The sequence below is a fragment of the Copidosoma floridanum genome, unplaced genomic scaffold (assembly GCF_036245765.1).
Source record: "Copidosoma floridanum isolate Cflo_tuat_1 unplaced genomic scaffold, Cflo_Japanese_pri ptg000001l, whole genome shotgun sequence".
Classification (NCBI taxonomy): domain Eukaryota; kingdom Metazoa; phylum Arthropoda; class Insecta; order Hymenoptera; family Encyrtidae; genus Copidosoma; species Copidosoma floridanum.
In genome coordinates, this window is record NW_028321878.1 from 14,895,753 (window position 1) to 14,915,947 (window position 20,195).

Genomic DNA, 20,195 nt, shown 5'->3' on the forward strand with positions numbered 1-20,195 from the left:
TAATATTCATAATGCATAATTTAATATATCTTGCGATAAGAAGTTTTTTTATTGTGAGGTGAAACGTCCTTGAATGTTATTTTGAGATGAAATGTTTTCCAAACATATATTTGAGATAGTGCTTTTACACTTGCACCGATGAAATTCGCCTCAAATAAGTAAGTAACTCATTTTTTTATCAGCTTATAACTGATGCTAAATAAAAAAAACCAATGGTGTATGAAAAAAATAAAAAATAAGTAAATTTTTGTAGAAACGTAGTTATATTACCTTTTTTTAATTGACTGTTTTTCATTAAAACTAAGTTCAAATCTACTTTGTGTAAATGTAATCCAGTAAGCAAAAGCACATCCAAGGGTTAAAGAAAATGCTCAAGATATGAATACTTAATGAAATGTTGTTTTCAAGATTTCTTTTTCTTACTCACTTCTAAACAGTAAATTCGTAATCAAGTAAATTCTTTGAATTCTTATTTTTAACGTGATACATGAAATAATGGCCCAACAACACAAACATCTATACAAGCTACTTTCACATATAAGATAAGTTAAGTGAAGTTCGTGACTCAAGCCCTTAATATATAAAAGGAGGCACTCGAAATATTTTACTCAGTCATATTTCTAATACAGAGGAGCAACTTAGTACTTGAATTTTTAACTTGTTGACGAGAAATTTGCGTTGTTAGACGATCAGTTGTGAGTATTCATATTATATTTTATACAGTTTATGAAATTCTTTATTTCTGATTCAAATCATTGTTACTTCAATTTTTTTCTTTTTTTTCTTGTTTTGTTTATTACCGTGCAACTAAAGTGGACTGATATTACATATATTTGCCTTTGACAAATTTTAATTTACTTAGCTGATATTAAATATCTTCTGGAAATTCATGTCTTGCATGGTTATAATTTGATTAGCACTGCACTGTATTAATAACAATAATTGTGTAAAAACTATTGTAATTATTGTTAGTGAAAATTAAATAAGATAATTTAGACAACTAGGTGCAAGAAATTAACTTAAAAGAACAAGATAAAAAAAATAATTCTTTGGAAAAGTTGAAGAACGCTTTAAAAAAAAAACGTAACAATTACAATGTATAAAATCCTTTTTGTTCCTTTTTAAATTTTGCAAATGAGACTTTTTTGACTTAATATTAAAGAAGTCTCATTTTCTTCGGTATATAAATTGTTAAAAAACAGTAACATAGTGTTCAAGAAATGTAAGTTTTTAATTGAATTTTTTTTTACAGAGAAATGTCAAAGACTATACTTTTCTCACTGGTAGCCGTTATCGCTATGACACTGATCTCAGGAAAGAGTCTCACTGAAGGGTGCGGCAAACTTTACAATAAAGTAAGTCAACTATTTAATTATTGATTTAAGAATTGTCTTATCTCTACAAATATTTTTTCATGAAAGTAGTAATAATAGCTACGTTAGTAGTTAGAAGTCGTTACTATCATTATTCAAGAACATAAGTAAATGCTTTTAATAAAATAATTTCTTTTGTTTTTAAAATAAAAATATAATTTCATTTTGTTTTATTTGAAGACACGAATACTACAACTATTTGATGATGAAGTTATTAATTAGTTAGATAACAAAGATATTTAGTTGTCAAGATTTTTTTATTAAGTTGCTTCTAATTTTCAGTGTAAAGATAATTCCAACTGCTGTCCAAGTCTAGTCTGCATTCCAGTTATAGAATCTCGGATATGTCTACCTTCGATAAAAAATGAAGTTCCAACTGTGGCTCAGAAAATTAAATTGAAATCCCACCAACCTAATGTACTCCTGAATAACAAGAAAAATCTTAAGCACGTTGTTCCTAATCAAAAGAATAAATACATAAACCAATGATTTCTGTCAATACAAAAATATATGAATAACACAATTTATACATTAATACATAGAAACATAAACTTATAACAATGTAGTCTTATACAAATTTATAAAAATCAAATGATACAAAGTAATAGAAATAGCAGCGTATATTACAAGTAAGCCACTGTAACATATTTTTTCTTTTATTGTAACCTTTGTATAAGTCATAATGGAGATAAAAAAAATGTTTATTAATGTAGTAGTTTTGTTGTATTGAGAATAATATACAGATTCTTTATAATACTTTTTGCAAAAATGTTGTTTTTATTAAATTTGTGCAGTATAAGCTCTGCGATATCACGATTGCTTAAATCTACCCGTCAGTATTGGGGAACCAAGGTAAGATTTTTCAAAAAATTATCTCGACGGTTCTTATGGCATTAGAATTTATTTAATTTCCAGCCTATGCAATCCCAGAAAATGGGCTTGGTTGTATCCATACAAGGCTATACATACAAAATACACAAAAATAAAATTTTCTTAAATATGCATTGATAAACGTAATAGTAACATAATAACTAGATACTAGTATCACACAACCCTGGAATTTCAAGCATGTTTTAAGCTATGTATCTCATATTATTACACCTTAAGGAGGTTCGGGAGTGTCATTCGAAGGGACGAGGAAGGGAGAGTCCCCTCTGCCCGCGCACCCCCTCTTGCACCCCACAAACTAAATATTATCCTTACGTTTAACATTTGCATTGTTTAAAATACACTATAACAAGCCTCTAAATTTTGCTCACCGAATAATTAAACAATAATTAACTCGTAGATAGATTTTTTTCAATACCTTTGCATTTTTCAAAAATTTTTGTCCATATAAGTGAGACAAAGAGGTTACTTTCCGCAAGAGCCTATGTTAATCACATGGTTTTCGTTTGTATAATTCCTTTAAAAAAGACCTATAACAAATATTTAAAAAATTCATATAAATTTTACGTATTCCAGACTATCAATTGTGACAATCAAACATTGTGATCTCTGCATTTTATTATTACTCCCGAACCTCCTTAACACTCATATTTTTACATGCTTATTATACTATGTATAATGCCTGGCATTCTCACAAATTTTCTTTTCAGTTGATCAAAGTATCCTTACTTTTCTTATATTCTTTTTTTTTTAACATCGATTTGTTTATAAATTCTTTACTTGACATTTAACTTTTTATCTTGTGGTAACCCTATCTACTTATGGCATCACGTCAAAGGTTCTTATCCTAATATCTAACTATAAAAAAAAACAAAATATCGTTAAATAGTCCCTTTTATGCTGAGCATTGACTGCAGATCAGTTTGTGTAATTGAATTATGTCAGATATGCAAATAGAATACAAAAATGAGGCAGAGTCTCTGTTAAATTTTTTTCATGATGTATCATCGCCGCTCACTTACAGGAGTTTATAATATTCAAAGTATTTTGAAAGACCACTAGTTAAAAAAATTTAGATGCTTCAAAAAAATTACTAAACAATGTTTTTTTTTAGTATAACCGTTTAACTAATGTGGATTGAAATTACATATTTTTTATTTAGCTGATATTGAGTATCTTCTAGAAATTCATGTCTTGCATGGTTATAATTTTATAAGTACTGCACTGTATTAATAACAATAGTAGCGTAAGAACTATTGTAATTATTGTTAGTTAAAATGAAATAAAATAATTAAGACAACTAAGCGGACTGAAGTAACTTAAAAGAATGATTAAGAAAAATTACAATTTATAAAAATTAAGGAATTATTTCTAATAAAAAGTCTTTTTTTATTGTTTATTTATGAATCAAGTAAATAGGACTTCGTGTTCACCCGAATTTCTTTTTGTAAACTCTAAATTTTCTTTGGGAAAAAATCAATCAATAAATGTGTTTATTACTGTGAACCTTATGCAAATAATTTTTTTTACTTAAATATTCACATACAGTTTACCCATTATTTGAAATTAAAATTAAGAAACAGCCAAAAATCTCTTAGAAGGGCAAAATAATGAGTGTTATCAGCTTAAATTACATTTTCCTCTAATAGCGTGTCATTAAAGCAAATGAATCATAAATCTTATCGATACCACCTACTTATCAAGTTTTCGAGCCATATGAAGTATGATTATCCTCTCTCTTGGTATTGCAATAAAAATGATGTCCAGCCGATAAATGGAATAATATAGTCCATCAAGCTGTATTAAAAAAAAAAATTTGCACCCAAGCGTTAGATTGACCAATAATTTTTGTAGTTTTCCACTGAATGATTCAGACCATGTTTTTTTTTGTTTTTTTTTTACATCAGTTACCGTCGGAAAGACAAAGACGCGTCATATATCGTTATGTCTGGCCTATATAATACAGCATCAATATATTCAAGGCACAGTTAGTTAATTTTGAATTAATAAATAAAGTGAAAAATAGCTTTGACAGCATATAAACTGTGACGGTAATTCTCATCTTTTGTATCAAATTAAGATGAGATTCTACAAAAATTAATTTTCACACATCTTTGCAAAACTAAAACGTGGTTTTAAAAGTTACTTTTGACATAGTTTACTCGAGTTTTGCAAACGATTTCTCTGATAATATTAATATTTTGAGCAAATAATTATTGTGAATGAATACGTTCTTAAAAATAATGATGAATAAAGAATTATTAGAATTATTAAACAAGGAAATCGATGATCTCCTTGTTTATTGTAAATCGACAGCATCAAACTCATTGGGTTAATTAATCTTTGTACACTTCGATTTTCTTTAAGAAAAAAAAAAACTGATTTAGTTAAGATATCTCAATATTTCGAAATTTTCAGTGCACCAAAATGATGCATTATTTTACAAAAATTGTAGGATTTTTTAATAATTTTCATTTTCATATATTTTTTTGAATGCTTATAATTTTTGGCACATTTCATTTTCGTTAATCACATTGATCATTTGTACCAACTCGTAATTCAACGTCGAACCAAATTATTCGAGCATAGGTTAACGCCAACTATTATCTCTGTACATTCCATTTATCATCACCATCATCATTATCGTCATTATTATCAATATTAGTCCAAGTGTAAGACAGTAGAAAAACATGTTTTTTTTTTTTTTTTTTTTTTTAATAGACTGTGCACTCTCTAAAGGTCATCGTTAAATGAAAATCGTTTTAACTATTTGTGTAAATTTTGGAAAAAAATAGTTTACGCTATTTAGATAAAAAAGATCCACATAAATACTTAAATATATTTCGTGATAACACCGAGATAAACTAAAAAATATTTATAAGATAAGAGATATACGAAAACGGTTAACAACCTTATAATAGCATAAATAGTTCCAAGAGAATCTTTAGCTAGGAATTTTTATTACACAAACGAATGTATCCTTCGTAAACAAATTACTTCGATTTTTTGTACACTAAACTTTAAGCTTTTTTATAAAAACTTTATACTTTGATGGGTACAACGTTGTCTTTCTAAGAAAGCAAAAACTCTGTTTGATCAAAACTATTGGCTGATATCTTGAAATTTTTGGATGACGTTATCAATTGTAAATTCGTGAATTTTGAAAAAAAGGTGGAGGACGGTTGTTGAGTGTGTTGTATAAAATCGAGAAAATACAAATGAAATTCTGATAATTTAAATAAAACTTTACACTTTTTACAACAAATAGAATCTAAAAAAAGCCTGATTTGATGAGAACTTTTCGAGAAAATTTAGAGATCTAAGTGATAGTATGGGATTGCATCCACATTGCCATCGATAGACATTACTGCAATATTTTATTGAAATTTTCACTCGTGTATACTGTTTATTTACAATATTTTATCTGGATGTATATTCATTTCTCGTTAAATACAAAGCATTTTTCATAAAGAGTCAAAATAGGTCGGATCCAAAGTTTTTAACTGTTCATACTCATACAAATAATTATATAATATGAAAATTTTACGTGTTTATAAGATGAAAAAATTATTTTGGGACTTTCAATCCAATGTAAAACTAAATTTTTTAATTAATCACATCCAGCTGTCCAGATATGCGATCTTGCCATAATGAGGTTTTTAAAGATATCAAAAGTGGACGTTTTCTTCAATGGTAGTTTTCCTACGAGTTTGAAAAGTCTTTGTTTGCGAACCGAGAGGTTTGCGGCCCGAGCCGAAGGCGAGGTCCGTAACGAGGTTCGTAAAGGAGACTTTTCGAACGAGTTCCGGAAAACTGCTTTTTCGCCCAAGGAAGTACCAGCCTCCCAAAACCACCCGAGGGCGGAAAAATATTTTTTAAAACCTTGCATGATAATTCTAAGCTTCGAAATATGAAATGAATTTATGCTATAAGAAAAAGGAAATCGATCATTCACATTTTTGAGATAAGCAACTAAGCGTGAAATTCGAAGCTTAAAAAGATGTCATATAAAAACGTAACTCCTGCAAAATAAAACTCACTTTTATTCTAACCGAAGAACAGTTTGTTTGAGCCTTGAGTAATATAGATCAAACGACATTTGTGTCTTACGTAAAGAATAGTGAGTAGTTACAGTATTTCTTCAAGTATAGTTGAGTTCAGGTATTTTACTTTATAACATATTTTATAGCTTAATTTTCTATATTTTCTATACTTTTACTCTGATTTAATCAAGTTTTTGGCCTTCAACTCGCACTTTATTTCCTCCGTAAATTTACATATTTAGTAGTTAATATCAATACTCACCAAAATTAATTCAGATTAATATTGTTTTATTTCATTTTATGTATACATACAGTAATATATGTAATTATACGTCAATTAATTCGGAAGTTTTGTCACGGTATATTATTCTTTGTTACTATTCTCAATGCTTCTTAATATTAAATGCACTAATGTTTACAACGTCTTAATATGATATGCACTACGTAAGTTTAGTTCCATCAATTTTCATTGGTTTTTATTTATCTCACAAGATTCAAAATGACAGTATACTCTGACGATAACTGCTTTAACTACCGTACACATAATCACTTGCTGTTGATGTCACATAAAAACAGCTCCTTACAAAATTAGATTTTATTTTGCGAATGACTATTATTTATAAGGAAAGAAACATTAGAGATTTTAGACATCACTGGTGAATAATAGTTTTTCGTTATGCTCTATTGCAGAATAAGTACGATGGCCAGGATGTTAAGGATAACTTTATTCACACTTGTAGCTTTTTTGACTATGGCTACAATTTTAGGATATATATAAGGATGGTAAAAATTGTGGACGACTTAACGACCATGTAAGTAAATGATTTAATTTAGCACTTGTTGAATTTTGTATCCTGATAAACCTAAAAAAATAGTATAGGCAGTAGCTGATAGTGTGTAAAAAAAATGTATTACTACTTATAATGAGGATCTACCATATTGTAAAAAACAATATAAAAAAAAAATAGTAAATTAAATAAACTGACTAATCAGTTAATACTTATCAATCATTATTTTTTTTATTTATTTATAATTGTAATATATAATTTATTGTTTGACTATTCATTTTACTTTTTATTTAAGAATTAAATTTATTTCAACTATTATAAATTAAAAGTCTACACAATTTACATTCTGAAAACAACTTGTTTTTATAAGCCACTTTAGTTGATTAACCGTTGATTTTTCTACGATTTTATAATCAAGATATTATAATACAAGACTATGTCTAGGTTAAGTAATCCTTGATGTGAAGTTAATTAAGACTTAAGTGTTCAAAGAATAAGATTTTTTTTTTAATTAATTAGTACTTAGATACATGCTCAAAAAATTAAATTATATGATGATATATTTCTGTTGATGCCAATGGTACACTATAGAATTCACTCAATTATAGTACGAATAATTAATCTTATAATAAATCCAAGTTATTACTCTGATATTCTCTTTAATTTTAGTGCACATCCGATGATGACTGTTGCTCAAGTAAAAGACTAAAATGCAACGGAGACACCAATAAATGCCACGTGCTGTTCAATTTCAGAGAAATTTTTAAACAAATAAAGACAGTGGAGCCTAGTAGCTTGAGAGAAAGAATTTGGCCTCGCCCACCTTCCTCAAAAATTATCTATATGAAGTAGTTATCTGTGATACATTTGTATATCAAATTGCCATCTTTGTTTCCAACTTGTATACAGCAAAGATTGAAAAAACGTTGCAAAAAATATATTTGTGAATCGTATCATCAAATTACCGGTAATTTTTATAAAAACTTTTATTTCGACATACTGGAAGTCACATACGTATGCTCTGCATCAATGTAAGCTACGACTACTATTATGTTATGAATATTTGAAAAATAACAAAACATCAATCACATTTGATACAAGATTGTTAGATGAATGAATATATCCTATGCTTATCATGTTGAAGAAATAAGTAATTTATATCTTTATTGTTACGTTTGATTTAATCTTTACATGTATACATATTTTAATAGCTGAAAAAAGAAATCACATCGTAATTGTTACTGCGCAAACGCGTAACGAAAATTTTACAATCTCTATAAAGGTTTCTAAATCTCTAAATCTAAATAAAGGTAAAAATTCATGGAAGTCTTCAAAATCTAATATTATTTTTTTAATCATATAAACAAACTGTCACGAAAATAGATCATACATCGTACCTCGTACCCAACATCAAGAGTAGAGGGCGAATAATTGTTGTGCACAAAAGGTATGTGTATAAAATATTTAGTATTCGTAACGTTCACCAATTTGTGAACGATATTTTGTGTAAAATAATTTCTATAGGATGAAAATGTGTACATTTACCGCATTCACTGCACATAGTCCCCCAAAAACTCGAAGGCCCAAAGAGAATTAATTGATCGTAAGCGATAAAGCTTACCCGTGTCGGTATACACTTACGTCTGAATAATGCGCTTCATAGTTCCGACATCTATTATGCATGCGTGGATGGAAGTAAAAAAGAGCTAACATGTATTTGCAGTGCAATGCAATTACGAGGATCTCTTTCCAAGGGGTTCCGGCTGTACACCTGAATGGCAACTATAAATTACGAGGCTGCACTTGAGATAATCCTATGTGTGCAGTGATGGGGGCGTGCGTGGGTTATACTGTAAAGCAAAACTCGGTGATTCTAATCTTATTTGCAAGCTATAATTGATGAATCATGCGATTACTCATCCTATTAACTATCAAAATTATTATTGAGATTCATCTATGCTCTTTAATAATCACAATGATGTGCGTGTTAAAAACAGGGTTTTGAATAATCTTTTAAACGTGGAGATGGAGTTTATTAATATGCTGCAAATCATAATAATATTAAGGGCACGTTAAACCTGTTACATCTTCGGACAAAGCGATGCAGATTTTCGACTCTTTTGGAACCTTTATCAAAAAAATTTAAGATATCTAAGAGTTTCTATCATAAAATGTCTTAAATCAATTAAAAACGACGTTTTAAAATCGATAAAATTAAAATGTAAAAAAATTGCCAATTCAATTGAATTTTATTAGTAGGCATTCATAAGTTTTTATCCACGAAAATAAATGATCCTATTTTAATCGGAATCTATTAATGCAATCTCTCAGTAATGTAACAAAATAACAGTATAGATAAATGCTAAATATTATTATTATTATTATTATTATTGTTATCATTATTGCTGTTACAGTCAAAACCTTGAGTTTTGTGAGTTTTTACTATTATTATTATTATTATTATTATTATTATTATTATTATTATTATTATTATTATTACTATTATTATTATTATTACTTTTGTTTGTTAATTTTTAAAATAAATAATTAATAATAATTAAATGAACGAGATCATTTAGCTTGGATTGTTTCCAAAACAAATGATACTGAGATTTCGAGGATAAATCAATAACGTGAACTATAGAATAGCAAAAAAAAAGAAGAAAAGAAAAAAGATATAAAAAAACAAAACGAAGAAGCTCCTTACCTCTACGCCCCGTTGGTACAGTGTACGTCAGATCGTTGAATTCTATGTTAACGGGTGACAACTTGCTGACGTGCGCCAGTGCGCTAGTTGGCGCTACGGCGAGCTGTTGCTGCACCCGGTGACCATTAGTCATTAGATTGCTGTTACTATCCTCGACGATCAAAGGACAATGGGTCTTTACTTGGTGGTCCATTTTCTAACACGAGATCTCTTTGACTTTTTTTCGCTCTTCACGTGCTGATGAAAGGTTGATGCTTCGTAGTCGAGCGACTTACAGCTCGCATCGCCTGGTCCACTGATGCAGTGTCTTTTTTCAAGGTTTAATTGTTTTGTAGGGCTACACAAGCTCTGAGCTGGTTTTTGATTTGTCTCTTTGAATTTCTTTTGGTGGAAATTTGACTGGAAACGTAAAAAAAGATCGTTTATCAGTAAAAGCTTTGAATGGCACATGAATTATTTTAGGCTTGTATATTATCAATGGAATCGCTCGATGGATAAAAAAAATAGCTACCTCATTTTTACACAACGATAAAAATTTCTGGGTCACGTATGATAAATACGAAAAACTCTAGCAACTATTATGCATACAGTAGAGGCTCATTTTTTAAGTTTTTTGCTTTTCGAGATATTTTTGCACGATCTAGGGATCGTCAATCAAGAATTGTTGGAAACAGTATTATTTGGTTGAAGAAAATTTCAAGTGTGACCCAGAAATTGAATTTTTGTGATGTCAATCAACTGTTTTTTTTTTAAACGTGATGTTAGATTATCTGCCAAGGGTTGCCGAAAAAATTGCATGCTCCAGTCAGGTGTCATATTGCAAGAACAGTTATTGTGATTGTGTAGTAGTATTGAATTTTTTAGACACCATCACTTGGTCCCCTACTTTACTGAACAAGAATATCGACAAGTTATGTACTTAAGAGAAAAAAAAAAAAAAAAAACTAGAATATCCACTCACGTATGCCTTACGAAGCACTCCACACAAAAATATGTATCTACAAGTACCACGCGCAGATGCTCAAATGATTTTCATGTTCAACACATTCCAATTACTCATTCGTAAGTTGTTTTAAATTTAATTACCATTCTAGTAGTTGAGTATCTTGATCATTACAATAATCAATTTTTCATCAATGTAAATTTTTTTAGCTCACCCACTTTGAAACCTATCAGTGCATGTTTACAAATTCATGCAACGTTGAAAGCCTAATGAAGATTAATGGTTGTGAAATCGAGAAATTCTCAATGAACGTCTATGTTTGTTGTTATGACTTCTCAGATACCGTCAGCGCTGGACTACTGTTGTTATCTTTTTCGGTAGTTCTTATTTATCTACGATGGCTTATCAAAAAATCTGACATGTCATGGTTTTTCGTGACTTGAGATAATAAAGATGATTAAGACAAACAAAAATTCCATTGTGGCAGTGAACTTGGATTATTCTTTATTAAATTCATTATCGTATATGGCCATGTCTCGCTCAGATAAGTGCCATTGAGTTCCAAGCATTGCAACATTCATTAAGATGGTTAAGGTGGGTTTAGGTTGTGGTTATAGTTATACATGTTGGTAAAAATTGTAGTAATAATTATCTTTTTGAAATTTTCCAGGTACATTGTTCATGAAATAATACAAACCACTCTATACAACAACTCGGTTTTTCTCATAATAAGGTAAAAATACTATAATGCTTAAAAGTTCATTTATGGAAACAATTATCAGTCCTCAAAATTTTCCCCATAAAACATTAAATACCTAGCTTAGATAATATCATGGAGTTCAAAATTGACTTTTTACAGGTCAACAAGCAGTAAGTAAAAATAGTAAGTATTTCTGTATCACTATTCTAGAACAACAAATCATAGACATGACTTTTAAATTTTTTCAAAGTAAATTAAAAAAAAAAACAGTGTATTTCTTTTCTTTTGGGATATAACATTACACTCACAAGCCTGTGATCGTATTTGTTGTCTCTAAAGATTAAAATGTTTCCTTTGATCATGATTTATTTGTTCATTCATTCATTCACAAATATAGGATTGTATTTACAAAATAAATTTGTTTACACGTGTCCTATCTGGCGTTTAAATTAAATCTTTCTCTCAAGTCACTTTCGTTTAATGTGTGTCAAAGTCAATGTGCGCCGTCCGCTGAATGTTAAGGATCACCACGTGCGATGACTTTGTTCGATCACGCAGACGGAAAATAATATATATTAGTCAGCTTCTGCGATCCGCAATCACCTATGTTACGTAATTTATAGTTCAAGGATGTATTTCATTGAGTAATCAACTTTTGAAAGTCGGACACTTGCGCTAGACTTTTTCAAGAAGTACTTGGTTTACGCGATAAAACATTTATTAAGGGATTGAAAAGAAAATTATAATTTTTTAGCCTGTTCCTGCATCACTTAATCGCCACTTTGGCTCGAATCATCTTGTCGCCTGATGAAAGAAACACTCCCATTGTAGGTATAATCACACGTTATTTAGCTCATATATTGACGATTGTGGGAAAAAAAATCTTGCCTATAAAATTTGTAGTTACGAGCAATGTAAAAACACGAATTCGTTCTCGAGAGTAGTTGAAAAGTCACGATGGTAGATCTTTCGAGCATAATTTTTTAATCTATGAGCACTGCGTCGCGTGCAATCCGCGTGTCGGTACTTTGATTGACATTTGAATCTTATTACTTGCATTTTTTGCATTCAAGTCAAATAGGGGACGAAACCATATTCTTTTTTTGTGGATATATAACAAATGTGACGACAAAAAATATGAATCACGCGTTGCGTTACAGAGATGTGAGTATGCAGAAAAAGAGTTCGCTGCCCGTCATTCCCAGCAAGTTCGACGTACGTACCCAAGTGCTGTGGGTTCACAATGTGCTTTTTGCACGTGATTAGCTTTGAAAATCAAGTACAGGTGCGTAATAAAGCAATTTTCAAAAAATCACCACATTTAGAGATAACCAAAGTTGAAAACAAAGATTTTTGCACCGCACCTTTTTTTCCTTGTTTTCATTCTGGAGAAAAGTTTGTACATAAAAGTCATAATTTTTTACTTTCATGAATCGAACACGTTCCGATTAAGCACTCGTTGAGCTGAAAAGTTGCTGGTACACTAAGAGAAAAAAAAATTACTGTGCTAGAATGGTAATCTGGTACTGTTTGGTGATCTAGAGACTTTTTACTATTTGTAGTTTTTAACATTTAGAACAGTAATTTTAGTTGCAAGTACAGTGATTTTTACTGTTTGTACTATAGAAATTACTGCTCAGAATATGGTAAAAATTAGGTTAGCCAAAGTAAAAAGCCCCTAAATGGCGTTTTAAGTTAACATGAAATTAATAAAGTAATTGTGTGCAACCCCGTTCAATCTCAAAAAACAATTTTTTTGGATGTACTTGAACAAATTTTTAACTCTGAATGATATTTCAGAGACTCCAACGTGCACGACAAACAATACGCATTGAAAACGGTACATCTTGGTCCATTTTCATTGTGGACGCATATATGCCTTGTGACTTACAAACACAGCCCACTGCACAAATGTTCTCGCACGACGAGACTTGGCATAATATATAAGCTCTAATAAGGAGTACAAAACGAAAGCAAGAGAAAACACTCTTTCGGAAAAAAGAATCACATCCTTGTCTCCTTTTCTAAGGAACTTTATAGTGTAAGTAAAGACACACTGTACCCGGACATTAGAAAAACTTCAGGCTTTTCGAGTGAACAACTGTTGCATATCAACTATAAACGCGGACGCGGCTTTGTTCTACTACGCGCTGTATCTATCTATTTTAATTGAAGTCGGAAACGAGAGAAAGAGAGAGGGAGAGAGAGAGAGAGAGAGAAAAAAAAGGGAGCGCTTATACCGCGACAGCTTGACGCCTCCATCTCCCTCGTTATTGCGACTGCCGCGTGTACGAGCTCTGCGTTTATCGTCCATCGTTGCGATGATACAGAAGCGGCCTTTTGTGCTCGCGATGACGCACGGTGATTTGTGTGCCTATTCAGAAACGACGACCAAGTATCCGATGGCTTTTTTTTTCTTCGACTCTAGCCGTTTTTTCATTGGCTTCTGTTTACGCGATATTATTTTTGCGTAATCGAAAAGGCCATTGGTTTTATCAGCGACTGAAAAAAAGGCCATAAATGCGACTCTGTCGGTTGGATTTGGATAAAAGAGAGACGTGAGAGAGCTCATCGACGCTTGTCCTCACAAATTTTTGGTGATTGTAACTTTCTTCGGAGGATAATATATATCTGAAGCTCGTCGTTGTATTAATTTCCTACGTGATCTTAAAATTACTTGTTTTTGCTGAATAAAAAATGTTATTCGTACAAACGAGTGAACAGGAAAAATACACGCATACTTTGATTCGCTTATTAATTGTTAACAGATGTGAATTAAAAGTACGATAGATTTATCAATTACTACAATATAGTTCGTATCAAAAGTAACTCCCAGAAATGTTAAAGTATTGAAGAAACCCACGTAACGCTATCGAGATATTCAATTTTGAATTTGCATGCTGTAACACATCTCAGATAAATATTTGTTTTCGGCAACGGCTAAGAAAATCTCTTTTATAATTATATATATAGTAAGAAACAATGTCACATTTTTATCATATGCCTCAACATTCTAATTTTAAAATAATTCACGGATGAACTTTCAATACATCTGCGTGGTGATGAATGTTCTCAACTTGTTGCGTTAAAAAAAAAAAAATTATTTTTGGTGGTTTAGCTGTAAAAAAATTGTTAAACACAATATTTGGGGCATTGGCAGAACTTGGGCACAATTATTTTATGGATGTTTAACCAATTGAAGAAAAAATTTTTTCTGAAACATTTTTTGAAATCACTGTTTCCAATACAATACTCAACAAATGTTTTTTTCCAGCACACAAGTGAATTGCATTTTATACATTACATTGTACTGTAAACTATTTGAAATCAATTATTTCAATAGTTTTTCGAATACTTTGACCTCTTGTAATATAAATTTTTTTTTCTATTTAAATTTTTATACATAACTTTTGTTTAAAAAATTGATGCTGAGCACTGTGTGTTATATTATATTTTAAGTAGTGATTTAAAAAAGTATTTTTTTTGCATAAATAAAGCAAAAAACTTTTAGAAAATAATTATACTTCAAAAAAATTAAAACAGTATTCATGTACAAGTCTGTAATATTGAACAGTAATAAAAAAATGCAGAATAAGGTACAAATAATTTTATTGCTAATTCAAATTTTGGTTGTAAAAAAATTTTTTTTAGTCATTTTATGAAACTTCAATTTTATCCCTTGTACAAAAATGTTTTTATGATTATTCTTCAACATAAAAATAACGTGTTATAAATAATTTTCGGTGGGGATATATGGAGCAAAAAAATTAATACAACGGAAAAAGAAGCGCCGAATCAAGTACGAACGTGTTATTTTCTTGGAGCACCAATTGAGGCCTACTTAACACATTCTACTCATGTCTGTTATTTCATTGTACTCATGGTATTTTATTTATAGAGTTTTTGTAAGAATATCTCAAGTTTTTTTTAACAATTAGTAAGAATGCCATCATCAAATAAAAGTAAAAATTTCATAAAATTTAACAGAAATAACCTTAAAAAATAATTCAGTAACGATTCATTAATATTCATGTGACGTAAATAAATATTCGTTACTCTTAAACCATGATCAAAAACATTTGTAAATAAATAACTTATATATGACACAAGTAATCTTTTTTTTTTACCAGAGTAACTCCACGACAGAAGCCGTTTGTGTTAATCTTTGAATCATTCACCAATTTATTTCGTTACGTGTTTGTACTTTCCATAACGCGATAAGTCTCAAAGACACTGTCTGCCGACTACGAGCTTGTTTTTCATGCCTCAAAAAATTTTACTGAACGTATGCAAATGTTACTGTTATATTTACACACAATAGAACGCATACGAACAATTTAAAAGATCGCACGGTACGCGCACGCATAGCAAGTGGAAATTTTATTTCGGTTCGTGGCCTAAAATGCCGTTTGCTAGCTTGTTTTTTAAATTTATTTTTATTTTAGTACACAACTTTTGCCAAGAACACCAGTGTAAAATTTTGAAGGAAAAAAAAAGTGTCGATCAAATAAAAAAGTCTTTGACTCGCAGCAGACCAGTTTTTAATCTCTACACAAAAAAATTTGGACCAATCAATTTAAATGTCCTTCACCAGAGGAGAAGCATAAAAAAAACTATAGGCTAAAACTTATTCTCTTAAATTGTTTTTGTACACTAAAGAAAAATTTTTTACTGCGATCAATTGAGATATTAATAAGATACACCTCAATGATAAAATATTCAAATAACTCGAAGTAAAAAATAAAAAAATGAATAAATATAAACACAACTATGAAATTACGCTTTTTTTATGTGAAAACAAACGTAATATTTTTTTGAACTCGAACAATCGCTACAAGTAGCCATCTATAAATAGTTAGAGTTCAAGGGAAATCGATAGTCAGCCGTAAAGCTCCTAAAGCTCGAAAAATATCATTCGACGCTCACTATCGAAATGCAAGTAAAAATTCCATTGAGTTTAAAAAAAAAGATAGTATTCTGTAAATACATTTGCATTAGACTACCATTTAAAATCCAAATCCGCAGCCAAAGTACCTCATTGAGTTACAAAAACAACGCACCGGCAAAGCTTTCACATACGATCGCAACACCGGAAATCACAAAGGATCGAGCTTGCGTCAATCGGGCGCAAACAGTATACCGAAAAGCACCAACTTTAAATTTCAACGTACACTTTTGTGACAATTATTTTTTGTAAGAAAAAAAAAAAATAGTAATTCCACGCCAGCTAAATGAAAGCTCTTTCCCCCGAATCCCGTATAAACGTATAAACTCGATAACCCGCACATAAAATTAATTTCTATACAAACGTATAAACTCTGATAAGCGCTTTTGGTAGAAAAAAGAAAAAAAATTATATATGATACTCTCTAAACACACGAGTTTTCGGTACTTACGTTTCGGATCTTGGTGCCTATAAGAAGCCTCTCCAGCGCGGAGGTAAGTCTATCACGTCAACAACATCGTCATAGCGAACTGATTCACGCGTCGATAAGAATGAAATTTCCGCACAAGCAAGCATAATCCCGTATGTCGAGCAAGAGAAAAAAAAAAAAAAAAAAAAAAAAGGAGCCCCCGATATGACACACGCGTACATACATACACGCGCCCGCGTAGCGCGCATCCGGCGAACACTTGCGGCAAACTGAAAGCCGTCCGCGGCTGATGAGCTTGGGCTCGGAATAGAATACACAACTCGTATTTTCTCTCTCTCTATGTGTTTCTCGTTCGCTCTAGAAGCTCCCTCTGCCAGAGTCTCCGACTTGTCGCCACTTTTTGCGCGGACCATAGGTATACCATGTAACGTGTGCAGAACTCCTAGGAGCCCCTCTACGCGCTGTATACATATATTTATACACTGTGTGGGGGTACTAGAGAGAGAGAGAGAGAGAGAGGAGTCGCTAACCCTTTTGCTCGCGTCTTTATATCGATATGCCACGGATGCGTCCAGCGCGTGAATAAACTGCGAACCGATACCGAGCATATCCGCGTAGGTATATATTCTTATGTTGTGCGAGATAGCTATCGATCACCGATACCGTAAGAGGAGAAGGGAATAGGGTGGGCGGAGTGTGATGGAGGGCTCGGTTTTGCTGTTTCTCCATTCCCTGGTGATAGGAAACATTAGAGGCTCCGAGCATGTGTACACGTGGGGAGGTTCGGAAGATATGGGGTACCGATTTTCTTGTGATCGCCAAAGAAATCGGTAATCGGTAATTGGTAATTGATATAGTAGTTGGGTCACCGATTTCTATTCGTATCCGGGATGTGACGTTTTAAAGATCGAAAGGTAAAAAAAATCGGTAACTCTCTCTTGCCACCGTGTGGGTGAAAAATCGTCAAAGGGCCACTCTCGACACCAGCGGTAGCTCATTAAATTTTTGTGTCTCGAGGGGATCCTCGCGAGTATAATTACTGCAAGAGGGTAGCAAAAAGAAGTGTTACGACGCATCACGTCGTGCAACAGATTTTTTGCGAGACCCTCTGATTAGTGTTATATCTCGTTATTTGACGTTACCGAGGAATATTCGCTGCTTCGTCTTTTTTTTTTGGCTCTGTTTCTGCGTGATAGCTGTCACGCGTGCGCTTAAAAATGATTCGGGATTTCTCGGCTGCGGGAATTTGAGGAAAAGTTTTTTATCAAACCGGCTAATTTACAATCTAGCCCAGTTTAACGGCTCCGTTCTGCAACGTGTGTCATGTGGAAGGTGTGTTATATTATGTGCAATTTGTGATTAATGAAAAATAGAAGTTTCGCCTGCCTTAATGACAGTAGTGGCACGAGGTGTTTATTACTAGGATTGTTGGTTTTTTTTTTTTTTTTTTTTTTTTTTCTATGAAGCATGATAGTTTTGAGGCTATTATTTTGAGACCCAATTATTATAGGTATACATGAAATTTTTTGCTGGATTAAAATTTTTAATTGTATGGTACAAGTAACAATTTGATCAGTATTCAGTGATTACTCCGTTGAAATATTCAACAAATTTTTTTGATCGCCGTCTAATAAACTGAGTATAAAAATTGGTCTCTTGAAGAAATCCAACAAAATGTGGAAACTCGGGTGAAAAAATAGGCGAGCAATTTTTTTAAATTTATCCTTGAAATGTAATCGTAAAATTATCATATCATGAGATTGAAAAAACTTGTTAGCTATGTTAGGAAAAAATTAGTGCATAAATTTTGGTTTGGATTTTCTCATCAAATACTTGTTTGATCCAACGTCTTGCAAGTTTAACGACACTTGTGATTACTTTGACTCCTTTCTTATCTTTTTTTTTTCTTTCTTAGTTTTGACAACCAAGACCATCTATAGTCACTAAAATGTTTAAAACGCACTTTTCTATGAGCATGTCACGTAAATCGCAAGTCACTTTATTTAATCAACATTAAATTTTATGTTCCAATCTTTAATCGTTGTTATTGTTATTGTGCTAAAGTGTTACCGAGTAATTTAAGATTCTGCCTCGCAGTTCGACGTAATTTCTTGACGAAACATTTACTTTGCATACAAGCCCCCATACTTGTGCAGGATTATTTTAAGATTCTTAATCATCTAAAAAACAAATTTTCTTTTTCTGAATAAAAAGTTTTTTTTTTTAATTTTTTTATTTACCTATCATTATTCGCAAAACTGAGAAAATGATTCGTACCAAATAAGTACAATACGTTTTAGATATTAAAGATTATTGTAAAGAAGGTTAAAATACCTTCTCAAATACATTGACTATTTTTTTCCCAAATTGTTTATTCATTCAAATTGTAATGTATTGTTTTTCTGGAAAAAAATTTTATTAAGCAATGTGATGTAAGTAGTAAATAGCATGAACCGTGCAATATGTTTTTAGTAAAAATTCAACGAATACAATGATATATAAAACGTATATGTTTTTTCCAAAAACATGATATTATATAGAAACATTTCTCTCAAGTAATATGTCAATAGCCCGATAAATTTAATTGTATCTGTATTAGTCTCTAAAATTATTTCCAAAGAAAATGTTTAAAAAGACACTTTTAAGCAACATGAAATTTTTATGTAATAATAAATTACATGATTGAAAAAAGAACTTATCCACCCTCCAGTCGCATGTGTGCGTTGTAATATTGTACAAGCCTGAAGTCTCTGTTGTCTGGTACGATAATGCAGCAACGTGTAAGTAGATGTATAGTTGCTGAAGCGACCAAAACGCAATCGCGAAAAGCTTTGGTCATCGTGAATGTATAATATATTTATGTAGTGATGCTTAAGCGTCATCTAAATGGAGCGTGCATAAAGACTACTTATTTTTAGCGGTGAAGGGTGGACAGGCCAGTGAAAAAGTTCATCGCTACCATACTAACTTACCGTCTGTTTTTATTATATATCAGAGCTCGAATGCAAACGACGCTAGAATCTTTTTTTTCCCTTCATTGAAAGCTCTTTGAATGTCTTTTAACATGTTGTAGTGAGAAAATTATGTCAATCGGATTTTCATGACTTGATTGGAAACTTGATTACTTTGCACGTACAAAAATTGATATTCTACACGTAATGCATTGTACTCTGGAATGACTTGTTTAGATCAAAATATGTATTGTAGACCACATACAGTTTCTTAATTGAAAATTGAATAAAAAGGGGTTGAATCGAGGAAGCTAATTTTTTAAATATTGTTTATTAAAACTTGTTCGGAATAATACTTTTCAAAAATTACAACTTTGTATATTACTATGAAATGCATTCGTCATCACCTTTTTAAGGCATAATCGTA

At 31.2% G+C, this 20,195-nt stretch overlaps 1 protein-coding gene and 1 long non-coding RNA gene across 2 annotated transcripts in view; one reads left to right on the forward strand and one right to left on the reverse strand.

The window, feature by feature from the left end:
• The window catches only part of LOC106642883 (ATP-binding cassette sub-family G member 1), a 43,982-nt gene extending 27,076 nt beyond the window's left edge, over nucleotides 1-16,906 (reverse strand). Inside the window, exons 1-2 of the mRNA XM_089598576.1 lie at nucleotides 16,839-16,906; nucleotides 9,800-10,198 (exon numbers count right to left, since the gene is read on the reverse strand). Of these exons, the coding sequence (XP_089454702.1) occupies nucleotides 9,800-9,992 (193 nt within the window). The 5' untranslated portion in view covers nucleotides 9,993-10,198; nucleotides 16,839-16,906. The remainder of the gene's footprint in view (nucleotides 1-9,799; nucleotides 10,199-16,838) is intronic.
• Nucleotides 601-2,129, forward strand: LOC149376055 (uncharacterized). The gene is made up of 3 exons (XR_016293070.1): nucleotides 601-695; nucleotides 1,253-1,355; nucleotides 1,656-2,129. It is a non-coding gene; the product is annotated as an uncharacterized LOC149376055 (long non-coding RNA).
• Nucleotides 16,907-20,195: the final 3,289 nt, after the last annotated feature.